General features: G+C 29.9%; 1 protein-coding gene across 20 annotated transcripts in view; it reads left to right on the forward strand.

Moving 5' to 3' along the window:
- LOC134714771 (tubulin polyglutamylase ttll6-like) overlaps window positions 1–13,441 on the forward strand; it is a 40,959-nt gene that overhangs the window by 8,180 nt on the left and 19,338 nt on the right. For 19 of the 20 annotated variants that reach the window (XM_063576320.1, XM_063576310.1, XM_063576300.1 and 16 more), the window contains exons 2-5: window positions 4,576–4,830; window positions 9,711–9,822; window positions 12,808–12,848; window positions 13,213–13,331. In XM_063576320.1, coding sequence (XP_063432390.1) covers window positions 4,605–4,830; window positions 9,711–9,822; window positions 12,808–12,848; window positions 13,213–13,331 — 498 coding nt within the window. In that variant the 5' untranslated portion in view covers window positions 4,576–4,604. Of the gene's footprint in view, window positions 1–1,342; window positions 1,696–4,575; window positions 4,831–9,710; window positions 9,823–12,807; window positions 12,849–13,212; window positions 13,332–13,441 lie in introns of those variants that run through there. The other variant, XM_063576302.1, reaches the window with a different exon arrangement.

The raw sequence follows: 13,441 nt of genomic DNA on the forward strand, positions 1-13,441 counted from the left end.
CCGTTAATAACCATTTCTATACAATATATTTTGGTTAGATAGTGTTGTGCGCGGCACCGTACATTATATTGAAAATATACTATTTTCTGTGTAATAGAAAGTGTTGTTATTTTTGTATTATTGTCATTTTGTTTATTTTCTTTGGTTACATCTTCGGACATCAGACTCGGACTTCTCTTGAACTGAATTTTAAATGTACATATTGTTATGCGTTTACTTTTCTACATTGGCTAGAAGTAAAGGAGGAGGGTTGAGATCTCATAAACATGTTTAACCCTGTCCCATTTTTGCACCTGTCCCAAGTCAGGAGCCTCTGGCCTTTGTTAGTCTTGTATTATTTTAATTTTAGTTTCTTGTGTACAATTTGGAAATTAGTATGGCGTTCATTATCACTGAACTATTATATATTTGTTTAAGGGCCAGCTGAAGGACGCCTCAGGGTGTGGGAATTTCTCGCTACAATACATTGAGGACCTGTTGGTGGCCTTCTGCTGTTGTTTTTTCTATGGTCAGGTTGTTGTCTCTTGGACACATTCCCCATTCCATTCTCAATTTTATACTGATTTTTGTCATTTATTCATCATCCATGCACAAACTTGTCTCAGAAAAAAATGTATCTCTGTACATTAACCTCAGTTTCAGTTATAGAGATTTGTGTTTTTTACCACCCACAAGAACTTGCGGTCAACTGATCTTCAGTACCTTGATTTTTTTTTAATAGGTAACTTTCAAATGCAATTGTAAGAATATAATCAAAGTTGGTTGAATGACTTTATCTCACTTACAAATCATGGATGTTAAGTATAACCCACTGACCATAACTTAACCTAGTTTATCATATTTATATTAATAAAGCTGATATCCATAAACAACAAGAAAGTACGTTTTTTTAGGTAGCTTATATTTCCTGTCAATTGTTTAATTCAATTAGAAAAGTTAATTATTAAAGACCTGTTTTGTTCTTAGTTTTTGCTTATAAATGTTGACTCTAAGGTTTCACAAAGATATACAATTAAGTTTTGCCTCATTTGTGTTTGGTAGTGACCTCTCATTCTAAAAGTTAAATCTTTTTATTGAATATAAATTAACAAAACTAATTCTGTTCAGTTTAAAATTCTTATTGTCTTTACATATATTATTTTTGTTCATGCTGGAATTTTTCCAATTTAATATTCAGTATACATATAGTGATCATTGTTCCGTGAATATAATAATCTCTTGGTTAAAAGAACACTGTAAACCGTCTTTATTTAAAGTCTCTATGGTGGAACAATAAAAGGCTGGGAATATATGATCAATAATGTTAACACATACATGTATATAGACCTATTATAGTATAACTTAGATGTAAAACTTGTCCTCTGTGTATAGTCTACAAATATTACAAGTCAATTTTGTTCAGACCATTTTTATCAACAGAAATGTCAATATAAACATCACATTAACAAATATCAATATTTGAAGTTGTTGAAGGTTTGAAGAAGTAGCCAGAAAACCGTATTTAAAGTATATTATATACTGTTGAAGTGTTTTATTTTCTCTTTGGATAATATCGTGGTAGGCCAGTGAATTTATAACTTTTGGATTAAATATTTGTAAGATTGGTGATCATAAAATAATTATGGTTCCTGGATAATGTTTTATGTTGAGATAAACTGAAAAATAGTGAAAAATGCCTTTTCTAAAACATAACAGGTAATTATTACTCTTAGAATTAAGTGTCAGACAAGTTTATGGATAAATAATTTTTAGTTCATATTCATACATTTTGATTAATTAAAAATCTGTTTAAAGCTTCTTATTGGTTATCACAAGACGTCGTTTTGTACAAATCAAATAACTGTGTCTTAACTAATTTTAGCGGAAACTTTATTTCGCGTTTAGTCCTAATTTTCCCATTTGACGTCTATTTCATTTCTCAATTTTCAAATTTGTTTGATGAAGTTAAATAAGGAAAGCTTTAAGATATACAGTTATGGGAAAATTAATATTCATGTTATTTTTTTACTCGAAAATACACATTATAAATGGCTTGCAAAAATTAGTTGGTTTACAGTACAGTGTTTTAACAAATATTGCTTTGCGATTTGTTCATTTTACAAGCTTTCAACAAGAATTATATCTAATGATGTCACATGAAAACCTATGTTTTAAGAGAGTAATACCAACATCATTATTATGCTTACAAAAAAAATGTTAAATGAATTTGGATTTCCTGCATTCCAAATCATTGAAGCTCAATAACATACATAATTTGCTGAAGACCTTTCCTAAATTATTGAAAACTACTGTCTACAAAACTCTACATGTACCATTTGCATTTATAATGATATCTAGGTGTAAACTAGGTACCTATTCAGACTCAATTTGCATCTAATACATAATGTATTCACAGATCATACAATTCTTTATCCTTAAAAAAATGTTCAATTTTTGCTTTCACCAAATGTTTGTGGTACTTGTCTTTCATGGCATATACATTTTTGTACATGTACATGAACCAAACTTCATTTGTACTTTGACCTAATATGGGTTACTTTTACAAAATGTGACTTGGATTGAGAGTTGTATCGTTGACACTCATACCACATCTTTTTATATATCCATTAAACATTTAAGATAATTGTCTATATATAGATTGATTTGTTAAAAAAGATTTCTCACATCAGTGCCATATATAGCGGTTTATATGTATGTCTTAACATCAATAAGTTCAACGTAAGGATTGTTTGACGAAACATTAATGTAATAAATTATTCAAAATTATATTTGTTTTAATGCCAATTATCCTGGCTAAGTTAATGTAAAAAATGTCAATTATGATATATATCTGGAAATTGTCCTTTTATTCAACTTGCATCAACATTTGAGAGGAAATGATATTTTTCTCAGATTCACACAGTATTTCAAGATGCCAGATTATAAATTAACTAAGTTTGTTAAAGAATTTTGAAGATAGGTTGACATTGTATTGTGGACCACATTCCGTGCCTAAGTCTTTTATAAGAAATAAGTAGGTGTACCTAATTTCATGTTGATCAGGAAGGGGATTGTAAAGTTTTGCCAACGATAACTTTTCTTTCATGAAATGTCATATGAAATAATCATAAATTATGTATTAATAGTATAAATATAGAGGTGAGATTGATAATTCTGAGGGACAAACACAATTAGAGAGATAGGTGGTGTTTACCATAACTGGCATGAGAGTATTAATCTTAGCTTAACCAAATAAACACTTAGGTCTCTGACTGGAATATTTCATTTTATAAAGAGTTGTCATTTATTTGATATGAGTAGGTTTTAATTTATGATTACTGGTACCCGTATAAGTAAAGTTTGAAGATTACATCTTGCCTTCAAGGAGCAGGATTTTCTGGCTGTGTTGAAGACCCATTGGTTGGCTTGGGGTGTTGTCTTTTCTTTGACACATTCTCAATTTTATAACATACATTGCTATGCTAGTCCTCAACCTTGTAAGATAAACAAATTAGAAAGTTTAAAACGCTATAATATGAGGAGCATTGCTAATTTTTTATCATTTTCATTTAAAGATATATGTTATTTTGTTGACTTCATTAAGAACTACAGGTTGGTCATGTAGATCTTTAATTGTTTTGGTTCTTATACATCCTTGGTTTCAAATATTTGGCTTTGAGTGTTCTTTATGAAGGTAAATCATGAAAAGGGCATCTGTATTATTTTAATTTTTTGAAACAGAATTTCTCAAACTGAAAAAGTCTTTTAAAAAAAAATCCCATTGACCACAATGTCACATTAAAAGTTTAATTTCTGTCTTATTGTTTTACTTCATAGGGGAAAAATCAATAAAAGACCAAATGACTGATTTATTTATTATTTAGTTATAATCTCAGTCTTTTGGGAATTTAAAATTACAAAAGATTTGTGTGAAAGTGTAAACTAAAGGTGATAATTATATTTCATATTTGTTAAGTTTATATGTCTATAAAGAGAAAATGTATTGTTATGTGCACTATTTTATACAATTGTGAACCTGAAAAATATGAGTTCAAGATTAATAACTAAATAAGGAATAAAATATTTAGAAGATTTTTATGCAAATTCAGTGATGGCATTGTATATTTTAGACATAGCTTTACATTCTGCTATGATCATGCATGGATGATTAACAGTTCCAATACAGTTGCTCTGCATGATGAATATCAATTATACACAATTTACGATTTGGTAAAAATGTAGTTTTCTGATTTTGGGGATTTTCAAATATTCTAGATATGACCTTAGCCTGCATTTCATTTGTGGATATATATACTAGTACTGTATATATATGTAATCAGAAAAATGTGATATAAAACAAATGTAGACTAGAGTGTTTTGTATGCTTTCCAATGATAAAAAAGAACTTTATCAATACTGAGGTTTATTTGTACAAATATGGATTCTTTGCATTTGAAAGGTCAAAACTTTTTAAAAATGAATCCCTGGTAAAAAAAAACCTACCAGAAGTCTTCAGAAATAGCCTTATTTAATCAACACGATCAAGCAATATGTTTCTACATTGATGTAATAGAAGTTACTTTGTTTTGTTAACAGGTTAACATCTGCTGTCTAAGTGGGTCATCATGAGTAACAAGGATTCGGAGGATTATCCCTCTGATGGAGATACGACTGCACGGGGAGCTGATGATGATAGTAGCAGTAGTTCTAGTGATGACAGTGAGGGAGAGGAAGGGGAGGATTCAGGATATGATAATGGTGGAGGACAGGCGACCCTATCCTTGATGGATGGAGCTTCTACACTCATACAACAGTTTCCAGAAGATGAGGATGATGAAGGAGAAGCTGACAGTAAGTTGTTCAGTTTTCAATAATTAACAGATTATGTCAATGAAATAGTTACCTCCACTGAATGGGTGAATTTATGCTCTGGAAACAAGTGTCTTAACTATTTGTGGGGCCTGAAAATCAAACCAATTTGCTTAGTCTTTTTGCATTGTCATACACATATTGGCTTATGAACTCACTTATAGTTTATAAGATTACTGTGTTTGCTATTATTTTTTTAACTCAGTTCTATGTACGCTAAATACTAATCTTTGTCTGAGCCTTTATATCCAATTTTACAGTATGAATTTTTCTTATTTTTGAAGGCCTTACAGTTGTCTATAAATGCTTACATCCACTCCATTTGAACTTTGGTGGATAGTTATATCTCATTGGCAATCAGCCCACATAGTCTTATTTTTATTTTTGCTCATTTTGGTAAAAAAGTATGTTACGTAATAAGCTGACATAACATGGTCCAATAAATAATCAATGAACAAGGGATATAGTTACCCCTATATCCTGTTAGACAAGTTAATGTAGGAGATTTATTTCTCACTCAATATTATAACGACTGATTGCACCAACATTCAAAATTATTACTTAAACCTTTAAGTACCATCATTCTGAAATTGTTTTTTTGCACTCTGCAGCAATAATTTAAAGGGCTCTTAAATTTTGTTAAGAACTTTATTGACATTGTGTTTAATTACAGTTCATATTACTAGCTTGTACCAAGTGGAACTGTATTAAAAATCCACAATATTTGTTTGTGTGATCTTAATCCTTTAGTATGTCTTATCAAAATTGAAATTAAAATTGAATTTTAATATTTTTTATATTAAACATGAAACTATCCTATGCTTGGTTCAACTTCATATTGAAATATTAAACAAACTTTAAGCATAAGCTGCCAGTTTTGTACATTGATTTCTTTCTGTTTTATTTACTTAAGACAGTTTAACATAATATAATAAACTAATGTCCCCTTTGTATGCTGTATGTTCAATATTGATATGAATTATAAATTTACACACAAAGTGGCATAATTTACTCATCAATTTACCGGTAACGTTTGAAATGAGCAAGGGTGGTTGTAAAATATGAAAATGAAAGCTTGTTAAAATTTGGATTTAAGGATTGCCATGACTATCAGTAAGTTTTTGTTAATTTTTGTTCAGTTACGGTTTGATTTCACTCCTTGTCTGCATTTTTAGCTCTTGTTTATTATCATTTGGCATCTGTCTTTTATCCATTTCTCAAAAAATAGACCTTGTCCTGAAAACAATACATCAATTGGATTTTAATTTTCAACCACTATATTACGTGTCAAAAAGATGTAGCTACCTTTACTGTCAATAGCAAAACAGATAGATTCAATAAAAACCATAACAAAAAACTAGAAAATTTCTTTTAAAGTGCAAATTGCTGCCAAAATTTTATAGGGAAATGATAAACTAATAATCCTCTTGATATCATAAGGGACTTCTAAAAACCTAAGTTATATGTTGCCATAAAATAATTTTATTGAAGATCATTAACTTTTTTGGCAACATATGTATTATAACATTTTTTAGACCTAAGAGCATTGAAGAGCAATGTTTATTGTTTTGTACAAATAAAATCACTGTTAAATGTTTTATTATTTCAAAGCTTTGCTTACAAAAACATAGTTATGTTATCAAGTACTTTTAAGTCAAATATTAACATGTGCATTTGTTTTGTGAATCCTTAACAACTGCCAACAAAATGAAGTCAATTTTTTGCTATTTCTAAAATTCTATAAAGGAAATCACTACTAAAATTATTATCCCTGTTTTTCCAAAGTCCATTATTTTTTTTGTTTTCTGTTAAATTCCATTATTTTCACATTTCTGTATACTATGAACATACATATATTATAAATACAGTGTATTTGTTATTAACTGTCAATTCCAAGTTTCTTCACCACGGCGACAACTGCTATTTTATATACAGAGTCTTTATCAACATGAAAATTATTGTGCTATCACCGAGTACTCTTATGAAAATTATGTGCAAATTTAAAACCAGAAGTCTTTCATGACTTAAAAGTTGGTCTGATGATGGAAACAATACCTGGACACAGTTATGTTTGTTCTCCCAAAATAACCCAAACTGAATAATCATAAGAATGGATGACAAATGCAATTATGCATGGTACCTATAGAACACAGAGGCATGAGGATTAATTTATTGTCAAAGGAAGAGAAGCGACACACAAAATAAGGTCTTCTCAATATAATAGTATAGATAAGAGCTTGATAAATCCTTATCTGGTAGACATTGTACAGATAGATGCATTATGGTCTGAAATTTTAGCCCTTCAATACCTACAATGTATGGTGTCACATTATATTCTGTCATAATGAGTAAAGCAGGTTAGACATTTTAGTGTGTCGCTCCTGTGACAGGAGTCCTGTCTGTAAGGGTCTGTATCTAGGGCAAGTTGTAGCCAAATGTTTCTTCTATAGGAACAACAACTTCCATGATGCATTTCACAAGTTAAGAAATAGTCTTATTACTCGATAACTAAATCCAAGGTTTCAGAACTTGGTGGTGGAAAATGAATTATGAACAAATTTTAATGTTTTTCAAAAGTCGAAAACAATATAGGATCTATAACAGCCATTTTTTCCCAAATGAATTCAATGTTTGGTTACTGTTGCAGTGAGTGAACATTTCAGATTTCGATTTATTTCATATTTGAGTCCAAGGTTAACTATGTCGATGGGACTATAATATGTCACCTATAGACCCCAAAATATGTCACCTATAAACCCCTAAATATGTCACCTATAGACCCCAAAATATGTCACCTATAGACCCCAAAAAATATGGCAGGTAATAACTATTTATGATATGATGTATATAGAAAGGATTACAACAACAAAGCTTACTGGATTACTTATATTATATATATATTAAATGCTTGGTCATGGTTTTTAATAAATTATTGGCAGAGGAGTCATTTATTAACTGAATTCTTTGATAAAATATCTGATGTTGTAAGTAATTGCATGTCAACAGTAATATTTTACTCAAAGTTTGCATGTTTATTTGATTTAGTATAAGACAATTCAGGTGTACACCTTATAACCATTGTTGGGAATCCTTATCATCAATTTATACCATATAGAATACACTAAGTAGTTGTGCAACAAAATTAAACCTGGATAAGATTGAGGATAATATGAGGGAGGGGAATTGCTGTCATACATAATGCATTTTAATCATCTGTTCATTGTAACATGGCATAGATATGCTGTTTTATATTGCAATATGTAGTTTAAGATGCCATTGAATAGGAACATCCCCTTCAAATCAATATATCTGTAATAAAACATACATTCCTGATTAATAGGAAATCATTCAGTATTCAAGAGTTAACAGACATTTCATCCGTCAGATCTTTTTTTTTTATATACACCCATTTATGGGATGTATTATGGTATACTGCTGTCTGTCTGTCCGTCAGTTGTCATTATGTCCCACATTAACTAAAAAACACTTTAACCAACTTGCACGAAATTTTGGTCCCTTTCGTTTTTGTCGAGCCTGCGACTTTTGTCGCAGAAAGCTCGACATAGGGATAGTGATCTGGCGGCGGCGGTGTTAGCTCACTTCTTAAAAGCTTTATATTTTAGAAGGTGGGAGACCTGTATGCTTCATACTTTGTATATGGATGCCTCATGTTACGAAGTTTCGGTCAGTCACATGTTCTATGTCCTTGACCTCCTTTTCATGGTTCAGTGACTACTTAAAAAAAAGTTAAGATTTTTTGTAATGTTAAATTCTCTCTTATTATAAGTAATAGGATAACTATATTTGGTATGTGTGTACCTTGCAAGGTCTCCTTGCCCGTCAGACAATTTTCACTTGACCTCGACCTCATTTCATGGATCAGTGAACAAGGTTAAGTTTTGGTGGTCAAGTCTAGCATATTTGGTGTATGGAAGCACTGTAAGGTGTACATGTCCAACTGGCAGGTGTCATCTGACCTTGACCTCATTTTCATGGTTCAGTGGTTATAGTTAAGTTTTTGTGTTTTGGTCTATTTTTCTTATACTGTATATTTTGTGTATGGAATAGTTGTAAGGTGTACAGGTCTACCTGGCAGGTGTCATATGACCTTGACCTCATTTTCATGGTTCAGTGGTCAAATTTAAGTTTTTGAGTTTTGGCCTTTTTTCTTATACTATATGCAAAAGGTCAACTATATTTGGTGTATGGAAACATTTCATGATTTATATGTCAGTCACACAGGTTTATTTGACCTTGACCTCTTTTTTTACGGTTCATTGCTCAGTGTTTAGCTTTTGTGTATTGGTCTGTTTTTCTTAAACTATAAGCAATAAGTCAATTTTATTTGTTGTATGGAAGAATTGTTGGCTGTACATACCTACCTGGCATGGTTCATCTGACCTTGACCTCATTTTCATGGTTCAAAGGTCAATGTTTAGTTTTCTTGGTTGATGTTAAGTTTATATGGCAGTTATAATAAGGCTTTAATATTAGGACTATCAACATAATATCAATGATTAGTAAAGAAGGTGGGACATTTCAGTTTGTGCACTCTTGTTTTATAAATTTCTGATTTATTTTGGGAGTTTTATTCATTAAAAAAGTGGGGATCTTCCAGTTTTCCAACAATAACTCAAGAATGATTTCACCAACTTGCAAGAAATTTTGGTGAATTGTTTATATCTATTGGCATGAGCTCCCTTTCATTTTTTATAAATTTTAGATTTTACAAATCCGGCCCAGCTTAGATTTACTAAGTATTGTGCTACACATGCTACAGCACACTGTATAAACATCAAGAAAATGTTGTTTGCTGTTAAAAGACAGAGAAATTAAAAGTTTATGCACGTTTTGTTTTTCAGTAGACACAGGAATTAGTACGCAAGCTGACACAGAAGCCGAGGTAGACAAACAATTAGAAGAAGAAAAGAAAGAATTAGAGAAAAAAGTGAAAAAGAAAAAGAAACGGAAGAAGTAAGTGAAAACCACAGATAGTCTAGCATAAAAAAACCTGTTGTCTCCTTATCGCTGGTATTTATAATCTAAGAGCTTTGTTGTCTGCACATTAGGGTATGTAAATCATGTGTGATATACATGTACATAAACCTTTCTGGAGATTACCTTGATTTATACAAGACTGCTGTTATACATGTATTAATTCACTCTTGAATAACAAATTCAGCAAAAAAAATCTAAAGATGGATTGAAAATAAAATAATCATAGATACTAGGATTAAAATTTTATATTTACGCCAGACACATGTTTCGTCTAAAAAAGACTCACCAGTGACGCTGGAATCAAAAAATGTTTTGAAGGCCAATGGTAATAATGTATTAAAAAAATAGATAAATACCTGAGTATGTGAGGGTATTTGACAATAAGACAGAAACCCATAGACCTAAGCAAAAACAAAAAGGAAGACAACTAGAGGTTAACTTTAAGTTTTCAACTATGTCTTATAAAGATACATGTCAAGCTTTATCTAGAAAAGTTTATAATAAATCAAGTCACCATTCTCAAACATGTTACATCTGCCATCAAAACTAAATTTAAAAAATATGATGATACATATATCTAAGTGTATTAATAGTGAAGATCACAACTGGGAATACTAAAGCTGACATGGGACTGTCAGCAATATGCATGTGGCAGGTCCTCAACACTTTGATAATTCTATTCAATGGAATTGGAATATGAAAAAGTTGCATTAGCAACATTAATAAATTAAAAATATCTGTAAAAAAACCTTAGATATCACTGAACCGTAGTAAACAATATTGTATTTAAGAATGCTAGAAGCAGATATTTAAAATATTAATCCTGTCACTCTAGAGTAACTCTTAAATACATAATTATTTAGAGTGTTGGCTAAAATTTATTTACTTTTTTCAACAAGCACACAATAATTAATTGTTCTTTTGATGACCTGTAAATACATCATGTTTAATGTTATTTCTAAGGTCATTAATACAAGCAAGATAAGTCTTTAAAAGTCTTTGAATTTTTCATCAAAGAAATTAAATTTGAAAAAAAGGACTTTCAACATGCACAAAACTTAATATGTATATTTTCAGTTTTTTGAAAGACATAAAATTCTTATAAATTTCATATTCAGATAAATTCAAAATGACTATTTAACTTTCATTTCAAATATAAAATACAGATCTCTTTAAACAAAATTACACTGATACACAAAAGGAAAAATGAAATTGAAATAGGTTGAATAAGAGCATTCCATTTATTTGTCATAAATCTATAAAGGTAACTATAATATGCTGTGAAGCGTATTTTGAGAGTAGACGGCATAAATACTGTTCAATAAATTGTAATTTGGATATATCTATTTATGGTAATTCAGTTTGCATTGAACAACATATCCATTAGACATTTTAAATTTGAAAACGATTATTTTAATATCAATATACAATTACCTGAAGAGAACTAGGAGGTCTTATGATAAGTATTAAAGTTAGAAATTATGTCTCAAGGTTGATATACATTAATGGATTCAATTTTCATTCAAAAAAATACAACCACACTTAGGAGGCAGTTTTAATCTGCACTCATTTGCCCATACCATATTATTGCGTGCCTCATCAAAGGAGACACCTTGTAAATAAGATCAATGGTTTTGTAATTAAATTTTTATAGTTTCTTGGTCCCATATAGTAAGAATTATGCCATAATTAACTTTAAAAAAAAATTTGATAACACAAGACTTAAACATGAAGGATCAAAACTTTTAACAGGATATTGTTGAATGAAAGAATTACTGGTTATTGTTATTATGTGTTCTTATGATATCTGAGTGTGGTCATTTTGTTTTATATTTATTCATAGAATACTAGCAAGATATTGAAAAATGTATTTAAACTGACTTTTCAATGGCCTATGTTCAAATAGATTGGTATAATATACCTAGTAACGCTACACTACAATGAAAGCTTTCAAGCATTTATTTAATCTATTTAAAGGGGGATAAAGTATATGTGGCCTTAATTTTAGAAAGGTCATTGCTGTATGTTTCATTTCGAATATTATTTAAATTTCTTATTTTCCCTAATAATGCTGCAAATCAAAGCTCAGTGTTAATTGCTGTTACATCCTTCAGTGTAGGACCCAATCGTTGCCGTCATTGTTACAGTTAAAAGGAATTCATGATATTGACCGTGATGCTTTAAATAGCAGACCTGATAATTCTGTTTGATTGTAGTAGATCAATAGTATATTGTTTAGGTGTAACAATGTTACCGTCCCTTATCAAATGTTATTAACTTGTCAAATATAATGACAATATCGATTCAATTTAAAAAAAATAAACCATCAAAGTTGAATAGAGAATACACAAAGCTATTTAGATATTGTATTTATTGAATGTGATAAATGCCTTGTATTATTAACTGTTAAACAAAATATTTCAATGTAATGTAACAATGTTAAAAATATAAAGGGCTTAACAGTTAACTTCATATAACAGTCTGAAATAGTTTATAAAGTTATATTTCTGTTAGCTTACAAATTTAGTCTTTAAAGTTTTTTTTAAATATACACAGGAAATCCTTTCAATGACTGTATTTTCAGTATCATAAATCATTTTTAATAACAATATATAAAACAGTTTTCAAATTAAAAAGAATAGAAAAAAGGAGGAAAGCTTGAGTACTCTTAAAACTATTTTAACCCACTATATTTTAACAGTTTTAATCAAGAAATGTTATCATTGGATGGCATTGTTATTTGCAGAGTATTACTGGCAGTGTAAGGCCAGTAGACCATGGAACTGAAGTTATAATAATAATCTTACAAGACCTAAAAATGAACCTCTTTGTTCAAAGGGTCTAACCTTGTCTGAGATATTCCAATTTATAAGTTCTATTTAATTTTTTGTACATCCAAACAAAGCTACCACATTTTAAATTATTACCTTATTACTAAAGTAATATTTTGTTATATTTCAGAATCTACTATATTTGTCTGACAAATTGCAAGTATGAAGTTGGTAAGTATGTTTACATCTCAAGGAATTGTCATCTTTAAATGATATCAAAGATTTTTGAAAGATATGATAAATGAAAATGTCAGTTATTAAGATGAAAACAGTATCAAAAGTTTGGGAAGCTCTAAGTCACTCACGCTCAGTTTACACAACACAATATAAGAGTTATTATAAAAAAAACAAAGATCTGACAGACATTTAGATGGAGTTGTGAATAAACAAACCAACAAATAAAGTCATATCAAGATTTTTGAACAAGAATGACAAATACATTGACCAAAAATTAAGAAAGATATCATGAGGCTTTGACTCATTATCATTGGTTTTATTTTTTGTTGATTTCCATATATTTATTCTATTTTTACAGTACGAAAGATGTCCAAGCGGTTTGGATTCAAGGAAGTATCTGATGACGATGAATGGACATTGTACTGGACAGACTATTCTGTGGCATTGGAGAGAGTTATGGAAATGAAAAAATATCAGGTAATAGGTAGTGAAAAATGAATGAATGAGATGGATAGCTATTCTTGTCACATACTAAGCTTTCATACAAGTTTACTTAAAGTTCTTCTAATGTTTTATAATGATGCAAT

The sequence above is a fragment of the Mytilus trossulus genome, chromosome 4 (assembly GCF_036588685.1).
Source record: "Mytilus trossulus isolate FHL-02 chromosome 4, PNRI_Mtr1.1.1.hap1, whole genome shotgun sequence".
Lineage (NCBI taxonomy): Eukaryota > Metazoa > Mollusca > Bivalvia > Mytilida > Mytilidae > Mytilus > Mytilus trossulus.